At 41.5% G+C, this 18,716-nt stretch overlaps 1 protein-coding gene across 1 annotated transcript in view; it reads left to right on the forward strand.

Moving 5' to 3' along the window:
* Positions 1 to 18,716, forward strand: part of LOC108791351 (ceramide kinase-like) — a 50,164-nt gene that overhangs the window by 20,223 nt on the left and 11,225 nt on the right. Inside the window, exons 3-10 of the mRNA XM_018561819.1 lie at positions 160 to 282; positions 3,804 to 3,932; positions 5,004 to 5,067; positions 7,663 to 7,808; positions 10,394 to 10,468; positions 12,015 to 12,167; positions 13,599 to 13,704; positions 15,065 to 15,121. Coding sequence (XP_018417321.1) covers positions 160 to 282; positions 3,804 to 3,932; positions 5,004 to 5,067; positions 7,663 to 7,808; positions 10,394 to 10,468; positions 12,015 to 12,167; positions 13,599 to 13,704; positions 15,065 to 15,121 — 853 coding nt within the window. The remainder of the gene's footprint in view (positions 1 to 159; positions 283 to 3,803; positions 3,933 to 5,003; positions 5,068 to 7,662; positions 7,809 to 10,393; positions 10,469 to 12,014; positions 12,168 to 13,598; positions 13,705 to 15,064; positions 15,122 to 18,716) is intronic.

Genomic DNA, 18,716 nt, shown 5'->3' on the forward strand with positions numbered 1-18,716 from the left:
TGTTTAAAGTGAACCACATTTTTTTAAAATCGCGTGCAGTGTTGTCTTCTTAAATTTAAGCAGGTTTTCAGAATCTGTATATTCACCATCTTCATATGTTGGTGTATAATTCATGCATTTTCTGTAGTGAACTTATTCTTTCATTTTGTCTCATCATAGTGTATTACGTGCTGCGTAAGTCCTGTAAGCGTTGGTCTCTGCAAATGGTGACGTTCACAGCTCCAGATGCTCAGGTGGCTCATGACTGGGTACAACGCATTCAAGAGAAAATACAAAAGACAGGTATGTAAAACCTCTCTCATGGCAAAAATCTCTGTGTCCACATATTTTGTTTAAACCAAAGCAGTGGTGTTTTCAATAGTTGGGGTTATGGTTCAAATTTAATGGCTGTATTAGAACATCCACACCCAATATCTGATTGGCTGCTTTTCAGGACATACACTTTTTCCTTTTGTCAGACTTGACTCATTGGACCTTGTAAAGAAATAAAATAGACCTAAACTGCTTTTGAAACATGTCACTTAGGTGGCGGTACAACATTTCGGCACCACAACAAAATGGCACCATTTATAACCAACATTGTTATGAATGTGTGGCAAAGTATAAGCATCAAAAGGTAAGCACAGACCTAATAGTCTGGGTAAAAATTTAGTTTATGGGCTTAGGCATAGACTGAGGGCCTTGGTTAGGCTGATACAGAGTATGCTGTTAAAGCCCAATTTTTCTCAAATGGGAACCTTCTCAAGCAACCTTCTAGAACCTAACCTGATTCTGAAATTTTAACCATTCACACTTAGAGCCCAACTGAACCCTCTTAAAGTGTAACTCCACTTTTGTTGAGAAGAAAACAATCCACTCTGGGTGATCAATGTACATTCTAACAAACTACCTTTTTTTGTTTTGAGGAAAAAGCTGTTTGTTTCCCCCATTTCTAGACTGATTCCTGAATGGGAGGGTCGGGTGTATTATAATCACCAGATGCACTCTCAGTGTTCTAATGAGGATAATTGCATTGTCTGCATTTAGAAATAGTTAACCCATGGAGAGAGGCCCACCAAAAATAACATTTCAATTGCAGTAGATGCCTAAAATATTATGTACTGTATGTCTTAGTGCAGACTTTTGGGAAAATCAGTGAGCCAATCACAAGCAGGAAGTGACATTTCTGGGGACATTCCGAATACCAACGGTGTACAGAACGCCTCCAGGTTACCACATTGCACTGAATTTTAAAAAAGGTGTCTTCAGATACAAAAGGAAAGGTTATTTTGAATACCATTAAATTGGTGGATTTTTCCCTTTCATGTATTACTGTAATGCAGTCAGGCTGTAATGAATATGCCTTTTCTACTTTTTTTTTTTTAATCTGCAAATTGCTGCAACAAAGGTTACAAAATGCTGTGTTGACAGATCTAAAAGAGTTGGACTGCCATTTGCACACATCTCTCCGACATGCCCCTCCTGAAAACTACTCTAATCAACAGCCCTGCTCAGTTGCTTAGAAGTGTTCAGTGGAGAGTGCCGGACCCAATAGCAGAACTACTACTATAGCTGCCCACACAGCCGCTATGGGGCCCGGGGCATAGGGGTGCCTGGTCAAGAGCAAGAGGGAGAGCTAAGATTGCTCTCAGTGTCGACACTGCTGTGGCGGAGTGATCTCACTCCGATGTCTGCCTGATCGTGCCAGCTCTGATGTGAGAGTCAGCAGGTGCCAAGAAGGAGAGGACTCTCAGCAAGGTACCTCCTGTATGCTGGGGGACAGTGGGGCGCCTGGACTCACAGCCACAGTACAGGCACTGAATCTGGAATGGGGGTTTTAATGTTTACTCTTCCATATCAAAGAAGCTGATGAAAGTGGGATTATTATTCATTTAAACAAATTTTGCTATGAGGCCCTGTGACTTCTAGTTATGCCCCTGGTTGGACCAAAGGAAGGGTTGTGTGTAAGAGCTGAGGACCAACTCTTCTATGTGCTGGCAGCATAAAAACAATTACAAAAGAGGCATATTTATTATTGTATATGCAGCCTGACTGCTGACTCATGATTGGGAGAAAATCACACATTGTTATTATAGGTGTGACAATACCTAAAAAACTGACTCATCTACTTCTAGACTATTTTCATGGGCAGCTTATTTATGAAGATATGGCATAAATGCTGTGATCTCATTAATTAGACCAGCTCACTCATTAGGAAGGATCTCACTAGTTTGTTATTCATTGAGTCTTACTCACCGAGTGAGTACTTGGCATGTGCCTCTATTTTAAACCTATTGGGGGTGATTTACTAACCTAAACACACGCACGCACTAGGTGCGTGTGATTTTTACACAGCAAAACGTATTTATCAACCAAAAAGTCTCTAAAAGCATATTTCCACTAATGCCATATATGGAAAAATCATGCACATGATGCATATATAATGCTGCTTTACAGTTTAGACAAAAATGGTTAGCTCATGCATTTACATTCCTGCATTCATCAACGTTAGCAACACAATGTAGAGCTAATTTACACAACATCACCTTGCAATTCATGCAGGGCTTTGCACAACACACCTGCTGGGTGTGTACACACTACAAAGGTGTCTAGATTCCACCAATAGATCATGCTGGGAGGTAACACACTACAGAGGTGTATACTTGTTCGTGGCGTGTTTATAAGGTTAGTAAATCAACCCCATTGTATCTCATTTACCTATAATGTCTGAAATAGGAACGACCAATCAGATTCACACTTTAATTTTCCAACTCTAACTCCAACTTTCCAGCATCTTCTGACTTCAGACGCTTTGATAAACAAGGCCTGTGCAATTAAAAAAGCCACATTTGATCACATATGATTTTATTTTATTACATGTTTGCATCTGCATATTTGTATTTTCATATCCAACCTGGAGGTGAATCTTTTTTTTGTTTAATTCTTTATTTGTAACCGCCAAGTTAGGTACAACAGTCTGGCAAGCTCAGCAAATGAATGATAAAAAAACAACAACAAACTTGTAATAAATAGACAATTTACAGAGAACTGGAAGTAATGCACATTGACATCCACTAAAGAAGTAAATAGGCATAGAAACAAAGTCCACTGAGTACTGATAGCGGTCAAATAAGCTCAGGACGTAATCAAGCTACAGTTCCAATTGTTAACCAAAAAAGTGTTCATTTTGCCGGCCTGAAACATGTTGATGTACCACCAAATACAGAAGTTTTATAAAAGGCAGCATAGGATAGACAGTGGACAGCAACTCAGACCCGCAGATTTAGTCAAAAGTGGAGATGGAGAAAAAAAGAAAGTGGAAGAGTTGTAGAAAGCTCAGCTCCTTTTAACATTGTTTTTTTAGATTCCTCTGTTGAAACTAAAATGTTGTTTACAGAGCTCAGTAGTTCAAGCTGAAATTTACACACACAACTGAATGCCAGAGCAGTGGCAGCTACCCCCTCCTTTTCCCCAGATTTTCAGCTTTGGCAGATTTTATCTTTTTGTGTAGAATGAATTCTCTGTGATACTTATGTTAATGGTGTATCATACTGTATATTAATATTTATATGTAAAACAAGGATTTCATTTAAATCGGGGGAAAAAACTGATATAGAACATTGTTTGCCTTTAGCCAATTATAAAATCTATTGATTGCCATTTCTGTGGGAGCCAGTGAATTAATTGCTAACCTGTTCACGTGACACCTGAAGGTTAGCTAAGAACGGGCACTTTTTTTGCTTGCAGAGGTTGTTGACAGTGTAAATCTGCTGTAATATGTTATATGTTTTACTATTTGCACTAACTACTTGTTTCTACAGCAGGTCAGAGCAGGCCAAGAAAACTGCTTGTATTTATTAACCCCTATGGAGGGCGCGGCAAAGCATCAAGAATTTACTACACCAAAATAAGCCCCCTCTTCCAGCTGGCTGGGATTGAGAGTGATGTGATTGGTAGGTTTCCTCTCTTGTTTTGTATGTTGCTATTTATAAAAATAATATTAAAAAAAACTAGCTTGCTGAAAATAATGTTATCAATGTATGGTTATGTTTAAAAAATATTATGGGGGAAATTTATCAAAGCAATTGTGACAGTTTTAGCCTCTTAGATCATTTTTTTAAATGTGCAAATCTGTCTTTCAACATGTGCCCCTTCTTTGACCTGAGCTTGTACTACTTTTCCAACTGCACGTGTTTTGCACCTGTTTTGGCCTGAGTTTGCACTACTTTTTCAGTTGCATGTTTTTTGCACCTGTTTTCATCTGCACTTGTCCTGCGGCTGTCTGAAACCGGAGCATCACCTAAGAAAACAATCGCAACTTAAGAAGTCCCCATGACCACTTCTTCAATATTTGCTAATTACATATACAGGTTCTGCTTCCTTCTTAGCTAAATGCTTTAGCATTGCTAAAAAATGGTTATACCTTACTGCTTCTTCTCACAATGCGTCTGTACGAGTCAGCTAACTCAATTCAAGTCTGGGCAAACAATGGCATATTCATACAGATGAAATACACATATAGAAACTGTTTTTTTCATCAAATTGGTATTTCTGTTTGTCTAGTCCTGACATTTACACTGCCCTACCAGACTGTACAGCATGGCAGATGACACCACATTCTCTGTTACAGTCATAGACTGTAGAAAGGATATAGTGGTGTCCTTCTTCCATTCTCTGCCTGCTGTATGGTCAGTGAATGTGCAGCAGGTTGAGGAGGACAACCCTCTTCTCTCTCCTCATATCATCATGTTCTTTGTGAGGACATCTGCATACAGCACAACAAACTGATTCCCAATCCAACCCCTCCCTCTCCCAGTCTGAGCTCTGCTGTATAGGGAATTGCACAGAACTTGTATTAAGTCAAATTACAATGCATTTAACACATGTTTACACAGAGACATAAGGACATCATAAAATGTTTATTTTGCAGAAAGTGTTGCCACGTTTTTTTGCTGAAAATCTGGATTTTGACTATTATAGAAGCACGAGTCTTAAATGTCTTTCCCATTTTTTTTTTCTTTCAGAAACTACCAGAGCTAATCATGCTAGAGATTATATAATGGACTCTGATCTCCAGAAATATGATGGGTAAATAATATTCACTGAACTAAAAGCAAAATAGAGTGCCAAAGTGGACCTTTCAGTCTTGTGTAATTTCTGGAATCCCATTAAGTCACTTTCTATCTCAGAGGGGGTGAGAAATCTCTACCAGGATCCGCCCCTGAGGAGATACTTAGCCGCCGACTTGTGTGGCAGCAGGCTTCTATCATGGATGGTATTGCAGACTTTTTTCTGATTTTCTAGAAATATTGAAACAGTTTAAGGCTTGCATATTTTGGTCAAAAGTCCATTTAATTTAGACTGACTATGGTATGTATACCTATATGATGACATAAACAAACCTATAAATATATCTTATGAGGACCAAACCACTTTCAGGTATGCAAAGGCAAAATGTGTTGTCACAGTTGAGAGACTCGTTCCAAAGATATCCATGATACAGATGATGACACAGTATATTGCAATGGTCTAATTATTCATGATTGATTGAGCAGTAACAGCACTGTAATCACTGCGATTAGCTATCGTAGTGATCACTGTGCTGGGACCCCCTCAATTGCTACTGAGGTTCTGCCTCGGACACACCGAGGGACCCGGCAACAGCATTACCTCAATGACCGATAGTCCCTCCATGTACCAGTGCTCATTATACTGCTTGATGGGATTATTCGGTCACCGGTCTTTAATGAACTGAAAGATCGTGCCAGAATAATCCGGTTATCAAACGGGAAGAGAAATATAAGAGCTGGCATTGCTAAAATTGTTTTTAAAATATGAATTGCCTGGCTTTATTTCTAACCTGCATGCGTGTCCCAGTTCTGTAGTTTACCTTACTGTATGTAAACCCAATGAGCAGCATTGACAGCCAGACCATTGGCATTTTCAGAAGGTGAGGACAACAGTTCTATGTTTTGCTCATGATGGGTTTACTTTAAAAATGCACTTGTGTTACCTGTCAATTGAATTAATTAACATGATTGAGCAAGACCAAGCAAAAACGTTGTACACACCAGTTGTTAGGTAAAGTGCCTGAAAACTTGCTGAGACAGACAATATCTTATTCATCTATAACCTTGATTAACTATTTGAATTAGATTTATAGGACAACTTTTAATGGCGTTTTAAAGTCACAGCGTATGCTATCCTGTTATAACATCAGCATTTTAATAGGAATACATACTAGAGTTGTTTTTTATAATGCAATCAAAGTTTACTTGAAAAAAATCCCTTTTATGTAATGAGAGCTACCTTCTGTCTCCCCTTAACAACTTCCTGGATTCCCAGTGTGCTTTGCATCTCTTTCAATGCTGCTTGATGTGATGCAATCTCCATTTCTCAAGACTACTTATCCCATTATCCATTGCTTCCATGTTACATTGTTCAGACACTGAGTTGTAGTTCAGAAGGCAAGCTCTGTGTGAGTTTTGACACAATGAAGTGCATATTTACTATCCATGAAAGAAGTCCATTCTATGGTGGTCTTCATTAAGTAAGTTTACAAACTTCCAGATTTATCATTATTAGGAGTGGGATGAAACTTATTGAAATTAAATGTAGAAATACATATTTATTTTTAGTTTTGGTCCATAGAGACCCTTTTATTTCCATGGTATACTGTGAATGTAGATAATATTCTGGACACTTTGGTAAAATCTCCACATAACAGACTAAATTATTTTATAATTTGGGAAAAAAGATTAATGTTCTGAAAGAAAACAGTAAATGTTGCATGTGCAAAAGGTGGGCTCACTGGTGGTTTTTATGACATTCTTTCCTTCTCTTCTCTAAAGGTCTTTTCAGAAATATTTGCATTTACTTCCCATTTGCAATCTACCCAGAGATCCTCAGTAACTGTTGATTAAAGATACTCTTTGGCTTCATTCACACTTTGTTTTAGAATTCCCGCGACAGATATCCCAAATTGCCTGTTTAGATGCAGCCACTGTCACCTGTTCAAGTTAATGACCAGGTGACATTATATGCGGTTCGGAACAGATAACTGTCCCTGGACACAATGATCATGTATCTAGGGATAGTGATCTATTCCAAACCGCATGTAATTTTATTACATATGATAACATGGGGACTGCCACTTACAGATGTGGTCGCTGTGACCCGATCATTAACTTGAATGGGTGACAGCGGCCGGATCTAAACTTGACATTTGGGATTCCTGTCACAGGAATTTGTAGTTTCCTGCGGCAGGAATCCCGAATCGCACATGTAATGTAGGCTTTCTCTAGAACATGCAGTATATGGAAGACTACCCTAAAATATTTCTGAAAAGATCTTTAGGGAAGAGAAGGAAAGAATGTCATAGGCTGGAATTGCCAGAGAGCCCACCTTTTGCACATGCAACATCTACTGTTTTACTTCTTCTTTCAGGAATCGTTAATAGTTAATATCTGTGCTATTATTATTTTATTCATCTTAGTTTTGATTAAAAGTATAAAATAAGAGCATTTACCTAGAGTTGCCTACACATACATGCATCAGCTCCATAATTTTTTTTATATGGCCGAATGCCGGCCCGTTCTGACAGGCAAAGCTCCGGCACTAATTGATCATTTTGTCTACATGCAAATGGTACTGGTAGTGAGTTTCCTTTCTTTGTGTTTGCAGGGTTGTGTGTGTTGGCGGAGATGGGATGTTTAGTGAATTGCTTCATGGTCTGGTAAAACGCACCCAGAGTGACAGTGGCATTTCTGAGGACCAGGAGGATGCAAGACTGACACCGTGCAGCCTGCGCATTGGAATCATACCAGCAGGTAGAACAGTGACTATGCGGGAAGGGCAGAGGGAATATACAGTGTGTTCATTTTCTTTTTATATGTGAATATGATCAGCTTAAAGTGAAGTTTTCCATTGCCAAAGCATGTAAATTGTGCTTCCTTCATAATCCACTCCATCAGTTGTTTCCTATGCACTCCTCCCTTCTGTATAATGTGCAGTCTGAGCAGACTAAAAGCTGTTACTAATATTGACTTTTCATCCCTCATTTCTAACCACTCATCTGGTCACTGATGTATGCAGAGAGTATGACACATGATTGTGGGAGATGTCTAAAGTTCAGTAAGTAACTGACAGTCTGGGTTCACCTTCTCTGCCCTGCAAGATGCAACAGGCCTGTGGAGGAATAACAAAGACTCGGCAGGGGTGGAGAAACCTACTGTGCAAAGCGTTTGTTTGCTGATTGTGCATCAGTGAGTTTATTTTTGTGAAGTGTCTTCTTTACAAAAAAAAAATGTCTACAATGTACATTGAATGAACTTAGAAAGAAATGTCGTTTGCAACTATTACTGACATTGCTTTGTTTATGAACAAAGCTCTGTAATCACTGGCATGGTGATCACATGATCAGGAGCCACACTGATTGGTAGATGTAGATAAACGTTGCCTCTTCTCCCCCGGGCTCCAGCAGTCCAATAACCCGTGAGATCATCACATCAATACAGTATATTAGACATGAAGATGCTGAGGGACATTCCACAGCTGGAGCAGAGAGGGAGAGCAGTCACCACCATAGGACCAAGGATCGGGTGAGTGTTTCTTTTTTATTTTAGACTCTAGCCTGGCACCTGACCCTAGCACTCAAGTGCCTGGAGTTCTTAAAGTCCTGTCAAGTTGATTTCCATCAGCGATCTGTCTTCTGTTTGGGTCCTAAGTCTTTCAATGGCATGTTCATAATTTTTGTGACTGCATTCTTTCACGTTATTGCTTGTTGTCCTTTTCATCCTCCTCTTTTTCCTTCAACATTTTCAAGTATAATTGTCTTTTCCATTGAGTTGGTTCTTCTCAGAATATGTCCAAAAAAAAGGAAACATTTGTGACATGTCGCATGACATTTCATGTGTTCTTGAGTGTCTGTCTCCCTTATGGCAGTATACAGCAGTGATGACATGTCACATCCTACATGTGTCTGCAATGGGAGCAGCTTTGAGCACTTATCATACAAAGACTTAATATTAATAATAAAAAAAAAAAATTCATGATGACTTTACTTTAGATACACATAACTTAGATCAGGGGGCGCCCACAATTTTTCGTTTGGAGATCTACTTTTCAAATGACAAGCTCAATGAGATCTGTCAATGAAAAAACACTTGCGTTCAGGGGAGGGAGGGAGCGTGGCGGTTCATTGAAGTCAATGGCACCGCAGCCAGGCCCCTCATCCACAGTGTGATCGCCTGCACCCGGAACCCAGGCACATTAGTGCCTGCGTTGCGGTCCAGTGCGATCTGCAAAAATGCTGCAAGATCACACTGGACCGGAATGCAGGCACTAATGTGCCGGTGATCAAACTATAGGCGGGGGACATGGCTGCGGTGCAACCCCACGCCCCCTCCCTCCCCTGAACGCATTGCAGTGCGTTCTAGAGGCGCGGGCGTCCTATCCGCCCACTTGTGTGCTTGTGTGGCCGACGTTGCACACGGGGAGAGGTGTCCCGCCCCTTTCCGTCTGCCGCCTCTGACACATTCAGCCGGCAGCAGTAGCCAGCTCCCTTTGCACACGTGGCAAGAAAAAAAAAGTGCCCCCGCAAGCAGGCGTGTGACCCCAACAGGCGTAAACAGGTCTAAACAGCCCCCTGATATTTCCCTTTTAAAATAGAAAAAGAAATTGAGGACACAAAGTCCTCAATCTCTTTTTCTGCAGCCTCTGTTCTAAATGAATGGAAAGCACAGAGGCTTCCCATTCATTCAGAAAATATTTACTATCACCAGTTTCTGAATGGGGAGAAGCCTCTGTACAGAGTGCTTCTCCCCATTCAGAAACTCATGAATGAACAGGAAGTGAAGTAAATCACATCGTGTTCATTCATAACTGGGGACACATAGTACTATGTATCCCCAGTTATTTACAAACACTGGAGTGATCAGCTGATCGCTCCAGTGTTTGTCCTGCACAGGGGACCGGTACATATTACTGATATGTACCAATCCTCTGCCGCTCGGCCACGCACAGGGGGGCTCAGCTTCTCCTCCGGATCTCCCCTGCTCTCCCGGCCAGAGGCAGCGGGAGATCCGAGGAGAACAGAAAAAAGCACTTCAGCCGCGGGGGAGGGGGAGGCGGGAGCAGTGAGGAGAGAGAGAGCCGCCGGCTGTCAGATGCAAGCCGAACGGCTCTCTAAGTCCTCAACGCGCTGCTGTGATAGCGGTTCTGTCCCGCGCCGCCGACTGCAGCTTCACTTTTCCTCGGATCCCCGCTGCATACAGATGGGGGAGAGCAGCGGGGATCCAGAGAAGACAGTACATTGTGATCTATCAGAGATCGCTACGCGATCGACAGGTAGATCGCAATCGACCTTATGGGCACCCCTGACTTGGATTGTAATTCTCTGCTTTTCCCCTTGCAGGTTCTACTGACTGTGTGTGTTTTGCTACCATGGGGATCAATGACCCAGTGACATCAGCCTTGCACATAATTATAGGTAACTAAATGTCTGTGTTTATATGGCCTTTTTTGGGGGGTTAACCGTTTTTGATTTACTTATAAACAATATACAAAACTAGAAAAAAAGCAGCATAAAAGACAACTTACGAGTCAGCACATAACATTTCCTAGAATCTTCTTCAGAGCAAGAACCACCCAGGAACTTCTCCCATTTTGATTCAAATGAAGGACGATCCCCTGTCATTCCCTTCCCCTGTAACAGCCCATAGAGAGAGAGGAAGACGTATGCAAGGGATTGTCAGTAGAGAACAGGAAAGTCTCAAGGGGTGTGTCGAGAGGGGGCGGGTACAGCCTCTAGATGGGCAGAGCCAGCTTTCATTCACGCAGCAGGGTGTATCTCGACAGCATTGTCAGGATCTGTCCTGGCTGTGGCGTCTCAGTATACCGCAAGCTGTAGCTCACGATATACTGAGCTTTGAGTCACGGGAGGACGCTAGTATATGTCCTCCTGTGACCCTTAAGAGAACTATGGGGAAAAACACTTACCCATAGTTCTCTTTTAACCATTTAAGCCCAGCTGACAGTTTACAATGGCACTGGGATATTGGCTACAGCAATCTATTGCTGGCTATTAGAAGTGATCTGCTGCTGCATGGGGATCTGAATCTGGTCTCCACTCGCTAGATCCAGATCCCCCCCCACCCCCATGAAAAAAAAAATAATACAAAATAGTTATATATATATGTGTGTGTGTATTGGGGTAACTATATGGGTGGTGCACAAATTACGTAAACATTGCGCTGGGAAAAATGACAGAAATGCATTTTCTTTTCTCATTTTCTACTAGTTATTCCCCAAAAACGTAAATGTAAAAATATGTATCCATATTCCCTACCAAACTAAAGCCCCATCTGTCCAAAGAAAACATTGCATAATATGTAAGGCTAGACTACAAAACCTAAAAGATATAACATGCTGAACCGAAACATTGCTGAAGTGAAAACATAAGCCCCGGGACTCATGTGGTTAAAGTAGAACTCCAGGCAAAAATAATATTAACCCTTGCAGTGGGGATACCCCCCTCAAACTGCAAGGGTTAACTGCTCATTTGTTTCTAGGGCTGGAAAAAATAAGTTATACTCACCCAATCCTCCGAGCTGGCAGCATTCCCCCCATCCTCATGTCCAATACACTTTACAGGATGTGATGACTCAAGGATCCTTAGACCGCTGCATAGTTAGAAAGGAGCGGTCTAATAGCAAGCTGGCTCGCAGGATCGGGTGAATATAAAAAAAATAATTTCTTTTCAGCCCTAGACACAAACAAGCAGTTAACCCTTGCGGTGACAAGGGTTGCCTGAAGTTCTGCTTTAAGCAACAATAATATGCAAACATTGCCAACTCACAGCAGCCGGCCAGATATTAATAATAAATTTGATCAGTAAAATGTTTATGATTATATCTATGCCATGTTTGTATACTGCATAACTTGTAAACATTTCTAAAGCTAAACACCTTTAACAATAAACAGACATTTTTACCTTATATATCCATTTATATAAACATTTGTATTTTTATTTGCAGGAGACACACAGCCTATGGATGTATGTGCTTCCTACCACGATGGTGAGCTCATGAGATATTCAGTGTCTCTCATTGGCTATGGCTTCTTTGGGGATGTTCTGAGGGAGAGTGAGAACATGCGTTGGGTGGGACCCTTGAGATATGACCTAGCAGGTGAGACTTGGGCTATACGTCATATAATTCAAAGCTTATGGATGCCTGACGTGTGTTTTATTGTGAAGGGAGCACACAGTTTGTGTTCTGGCAGCATTTAAGTAAAAGTAATTTTTAATGCGACTTTCAATTTTTTAATGGCTTGCTGTTCCATATTTTCATGATTATATTACTTGTTCAACTTTTTAGATGATCTGCTTAGTTAAAGAGTAGTTGACCACGATCACTGTGTAGCAGTACAAGGCCAGGGGCATGGGTGGCATGTAAAAGGTACATTTAAAAGTCCGATATACCTATATGTTTACTTAAAAACACATAGGGGAAGAAGGGGATCCCTATGCTATAAGTTTATGGTTGCTGAAGTAACACATGAGCTTATACCCTAGGAATGCAGCTGCCCTAAGGGTTACTTAGATGGCCAGCAGCAAGCAGTTCTGAACAGCTATTACCCTTGTGGTGGTGGCAGTAAACAGGTTAAGGGACCACTGTATGAAAGGTACAGTTATCCTTTAAAGAGATAACTTTAAGGGTTAACCACTCATTTTGGTCTAGGGGAGCAAATAAAGAAAATATACTTACCTGATTCGCGATCCGGCCAGACTGCAGCCTCTTCTTCTCCGGGCTCCAGCGTTCTAAGCCCGTCACGTCTATGCAAGCTCCATTCACTTGCATTATGCCTGAGGACACCAAGGGACATAATACAGCTGGTGCGGGGGTGGGGGCTGGGGGTGTTAAGGATGGAGGTGAGCGGTCATCACCACAGGATCAGGTAAATGTATCTTCTTCCATTCCCTAGTCCAAAACGAGCCCCGCTGCTAGGGTTAACATTAAAATCCTGGAGATCTTCTTTATAGTCCAAAAGTACATACAGTATGCATCTAAGACAACTCTTTCCACACGTTGACGACACTACTGTGCAATTTCACATTGGAATGCACAGTGTTGTCACCCTATTTCAGGAAGTAGAAAATTTATAGATCTACTGGCAGGATCTCCAGGTAATAAAACAATATTATAGGGGGACTCAGAAAAACAAAAACTCCTCTATTAATGCAACTGATAAACTGCATCACGTTTTCACATCATTAAATATTTGGTTCCATAAAATGAACACAGTTACTGGAATATGTCCGAATATCAGCCTCCTGTAACAACCGCACAGCAGCAACCAGGGAGAGGGAAAGACAGCACTTTGGGCCAACCACTATTACTTTGCACATTGTTCTTGGTTTACCACTGGAAACATGCTTACAGGAGTAAAGAACAGAGCAATGGCCTCATCTGTGTGCTGCTGCTCCTTGTCCAATCACGTCATGCTGGTGTGTTCTTAAAGGATTTTGCATTGCATAACTGACCACTAAAGACTTAATCAGGGCCTATATTGTGCAGTTTTTCTCTGCAGACCTACTAATATACACTTTTCTCTCTTAGGTATACGGATGGTCCTCAGTAATCGCTCCTACCGAGGCACAGTAGAATTCCTGGAGGCCAATGACAACAATTCCAGCCCAAGAGACAATACTCGCTGCAGGACAGGGTAACATAATGCTTATTGCCATTATATGCCGTTTTATATACATCAGTATGGATTTGTCCATAAATGGATCATTTTAAAGGGGCCAACCACAGTCTCATGGAAGCACAGTTCGTTCCTTCCATGTTTCCAATAGCAGGGAATTATGGGATCTATATTAGAGGCTGTTTATGCTAAGTGGAGTCTTAAGGTGGCCATACACTGTACAACCATTGCAAGACCTTAGTCTTGCGATGGTTGTAAAGTGATTAACAAAACGTATGATCTGCCCATCTTGGACAGGCAGATCGTACTCTCGATCATTGCAAGCCCCCCCCTTGAGGGGCGGGCTTCCGATGTCCGCAATGCTGAATGGGCAGTGTGCGCGTGCGCACACCGGCCCGTTCGGCATTTGTCTCCCGAGCACCGTTCAAACCAGCCGAAAATCGTACGATTTTCTAGTGTGCTCCCTAGACAAAAGACGTGCGACCGTACAGTAAAAACGGTTGCACGTCTTCCATACACTTTGCGATTATCGTACGATCGCGGGATTTCCCGCGATTATCTTGCAATAATCGCACAGTGTATGGGCACCTTAAGTGTAGTATAACTTCATCCATAAGTCCAATAACACAGAATTAGGGGTAACACCAGCTGCAGCCACTGCTGTATAATTAGAGCAGGTCCTGGCTGCCATCTTGACAGCCAGGATTTGCCAACAAGCGTGGCAATGGCAATCATCGTGTATGTGACGATACCAGTTTAACCTGTTGGGCATGTTGCATTTTCGTTACAGTTAATGATTTAATTGCCATATTGTTTGTCACATTGAACACACGTTGCACTGAATATATGTTGTGGTTTACCCACGGGAAAGGAATTAGAATAACTACAACAGTATAATCAATTCACATCTTAGTAAGTTAGGGATATCACCTTTCTATTTTTGGAGTTTATACCTTTTTTGCACACTTTATTCATAAGTTCACACCCCCTAATGTTTTAAACGCATATAGTGTTAAACTTTTACTTCATTTGGGTAGAACCCATTACAACACTGAAAAGAGACACACACAAAGAATTAATTATTCACAAGGATTTAAGTTCATTATTCACAGAGTTCAGTGTCACGGAAGATTACAATCATCACACTTATATCACCCATCATTTAAGTTAATGGAAGTATGTTGCTTTGTAGAAGTACAGCCCTAGAACATGGCATTATGGGTAAAAAATAAATGTTACAGCGGCCAGTCAGGGTCTGTTGGCTCATAGAAGCACAACTCCATCCATGCTCAAGTAAGAGGACATGATGTGAAATGATGTAAAGGCAACTACCTTGATGGTTCAGTTGTTTATCCTCTGCTTGTTTTTGTCTTTACAGGTGTCTTGTCTGTTCTGAGTCATCTGATAGATTGTCAGCAATATCTGAAAGTAAGAAGTGATTTTTTTTCTTGCAATTACACAATGGGGCTAGTTTATAGAAATGATGAAGAAATACAAAGGAGAAATGATGGTTTATAATGAACCAGATGTCACATATTTTCTTCTATATGCAGAGAAAAATGAAATCAATTTGGCTGCAATGGAGGACACATCCACTTTTCCTCTGTACTGGTGTTTCCCCCTTAAAAGCCACCTTCAGTCAAAACATTTTACAGAACCAGGAAATGTAAAAATTAGCCTTTGCAGTGGGGCTACCCTCGCACTGCAAGGGTTAATAGCTCGCTTTTGGTCCAGAAGCCAAAAGAAAATATACTCACCTGATCCTCAGTCCCACTTGGCTAGACCAGACCCCACAGCCTCTTCTCCCCTGGGCTCCGACGATCAAAGGATCCATGAGCTGCATTAGACGTGAGGACACCGAGGGACATTCCACCACTAGGGGGAGGGGAAGTGAAGTGAGCACTCACCACCGCAGGACTGAATATCAGGTGAGTATATTATCTTTATTTGAGCCCCTAGACCAAAATCAGCACTTAACCCTTGCACTGCAAAGGATCATTTTTACATTTCCTGGAATTCTTTAAGTTGTATTTAGGTATTTTCTGCTGCCTGTGTCCCTACTAAGGAAGATTTCCCTTTACTTAAGAATGAAAGTGACTGAATAGTTCTCCAAATGGGCACAGACAAAGACAAAAACACTTATTTAGTAGAGTAAGGACAAGTTAGGACTTCTCATAACTGCTTTTATTACCTGTTGATCCTGCCAATTTTAGGTGGTGGCCTCCTGTCCCTGTTATGGAGTTTACTGTAAAACTCTGTAAAAACACTAAACATTTTGTACATCAAAATCATGTCCCCTCTTAATCCCCTCACTTCCAGCGTGAACAAGTTTAAATTTAGTAACCTTGACTCATAGCTTAGGTCCTCTAGCCGCTTAATTCGTTTAGTTGCCCTTCTTTGGACTCTCTCCAGCTCAAGGACATCCTTTCTGTGGATTGGTGACCAAAACTGGACCGCATACTCCAGATGGGGCTGAACCAATGATCTGTAAAGTGGCAAAGTTATTGCTTTATCTCTACAGTACATTCCTGTTTTAATACAAGACAGTACTCTGCTTGCTTTGTTTGCTGCAGCCTGGCATTGCAAGTTATTATTCAATCTGTGGTCTACTATGACCCCCAAATCTTTTTCCATTTCTGTCTTCACTAGCGGAGTCCCCATTATTATGTATTCCTCTTGCCTATTTTTAACCCCAAAATGCATTACTTTACATTTTTCAACATTAAACCTCATCTGCCATATAGTTGCCCACTCCCCTATTTTATTCAGGTCCTCCTGTAATGTTGTAGTGTCTAAGTCCGTGTCTATTACCCTCCCGATTTTAGTATCATCAGCAAACACAGAAACATGGCTGTTGACACCTACCCCGATATAATTAATAAATAAACATCCTAAATAGTATGGGGCCTAGCACAGAACCCGTTGGCACGCTACTCTCGACCTTAGACTAATCTGAAAAAGAGCCAATTATCAATGGGCACGTTCCTGTAGCCAGTTCTCTATCCATGTACACACCATTTCATCTATGCCCATAGATCTCAGCTTGTGTATTAAGCGTTTATGTGGTACCGCGTCAAAAACTTTGGCAAAATCCAGATATATCACATCCACCGGCCTCCCTCCATCCAGATCTCTACTCACCTCTTCGTAGAATCTTAGTAGGTTGGTCTGACAAGAACGGTCCTTCCTAAATCCATGCTGATTATCATTTATTAGACCACTGTCACAAAACGAAATCCACTAAATAGTCCTTTATCATTCCCTCTAACAGTTTGCATACTATTGATGTTAGACTGACTGGTCTGTAGTTCCCAGGTTGGCATCTTGAGCCTTTTTTGTATATTGGTACTACTGTAGTTTTCAGCCAGTCATTTGGTACCCTACCAGTCAATATAGAGTCCTTGAAAATGAGGAATAATGGTCTCGCTATAACCTGGCTTAGTTCTTTAAGTACCTTGGGGTGCAGGTTATCTGGCCCTAATGCTTTATTTGCATTATGGTTTTCAAGTCTTTGTTGAACCCCGGCTACTGTCAACCACTGCGGTAACTTACGCACTGAGCTACTCGCATTCTTATCTGCATGAAACCCGTCTTTTTCCTGAACACCTCAGCCTTCTCCCTGTTGTTTGTGATTAATCTCCCGTTTTCCTCTTTAATTGGGCCTACCTGCTCTTTTCTTACCCTTTTACTGTTTATATATTGGTAGAATCTTTTGGGGTCCTTCTTACTGACTGTGGCTATATGCTTTTCATAATCTATTTTAGCTGCCCAGATTTCATGTTTACATCTCTTATTGCATTCCTTGTAGCTCTGAAATGCTAATGCCGTCCACTCCATCTTATATTTTTTAAAGGAGAACTATGAGATGAGTGATTTCCACTCACCTCATAGTTCTAGCCGACCTGTGACAATGAGACTGTCACAGGTCGGCTCAGTAGATCGGGAGGTGAGCGAACACATACCGGGTTCGCTCACCTCTCGATCCTGTCACGGCTCTCTGCCGTGACAGGGGGAGGGCCGGGATTCCCCCCTCCCCGCTCCGATCCGCCAGCGCTGACTGGCGGAACGGACGGGGGAGGGGGCGGGTACAGCTGGCTCTGCCTCTAGATAGGCAGAGCCAGCTGTCACTCACGCAGCTGGGCGGATCCCGTCATCTACGTCGGGATCCGCTCCGGCTGCGGCGTCTCAGTATACCGCGAGCTGTAGCTCGCGGTATACTGAGCTAAGGGTAACGGGAGGACGCTAGTTTGTGTCCTCCCGTTACCCTAAGGAGAACTATGGGCAAAAACACTGACCCCATAGTTCTCCTTTAAATGCCAGCTTATTTTCTTTGATGTGTTATCTTACCATTTTATTTAACCATGCAGGCTTAGTTTTTGATCTTTTATTTTTGTTCCCCAATGGTATGCATATGGTAATAGCATTGTGTAATGTACTCTTAAAACTATCGCACTTCTCATCAGTGTTCATTGTGAGAAATAATTTGTCCCATTTAGTGTCATATACTAGATGATGCAGCTTATCAAAGTTTGCCTTTTTGAAATTTTGTGTTCTTGTCAAACCAACACACTTCTCTTTTCTGCACCCAACATTAAAAGTAATCACCCTGTGATCACTATTACCCAATGTATCCCTAATCACTATGTCTGCAACTAAGTCAGCATTATTGGAAATTAATAGATCTAGTATTGCATTCTTCCTGGTTGGGACATCAACCATCTGATCCATGAAATTGTCACGTAACAGGTTCAGAAAACGGCCAGCCTTAATAGAATGGGCGGTTCCATTTGACCAATCAATGTCTGGATAATTGAAGTCACCCATTATAACAACATTTCCCTGCTTACCTTCAATTTCTATTTGGGAATGTAGATGAGCCTCCTCCTTTCCCCTATGTTTCGGGGGTTTATAACACACACCCACAATTAGTTTACGACTAGCATTAGTCTTATCTAGTTCTAGCCTCAGCTTCACATGTCTCTGTCATGAGGTCATCTCATATGTGCACAGTTAGATTGTTTTTTACATAC

The sequence above is a fragment of the Nanorana parkeri genome, unplaced genomic scaffold (genome assembly GCF_000935625.1).
Source record: "Nanorana parkeri isolate BGI_ZX_2015 unplaced genomic scaffold, ASM93562v1 scaffold547, whole genome shotgun sequence".
Taxonomy (NCBI): domain Eukaryota; kingdom Metazoa; phylum Chordata; class Amphibia; order Anura; family Dicroglossidae; genus Nanorana; species Nanorana parkeri.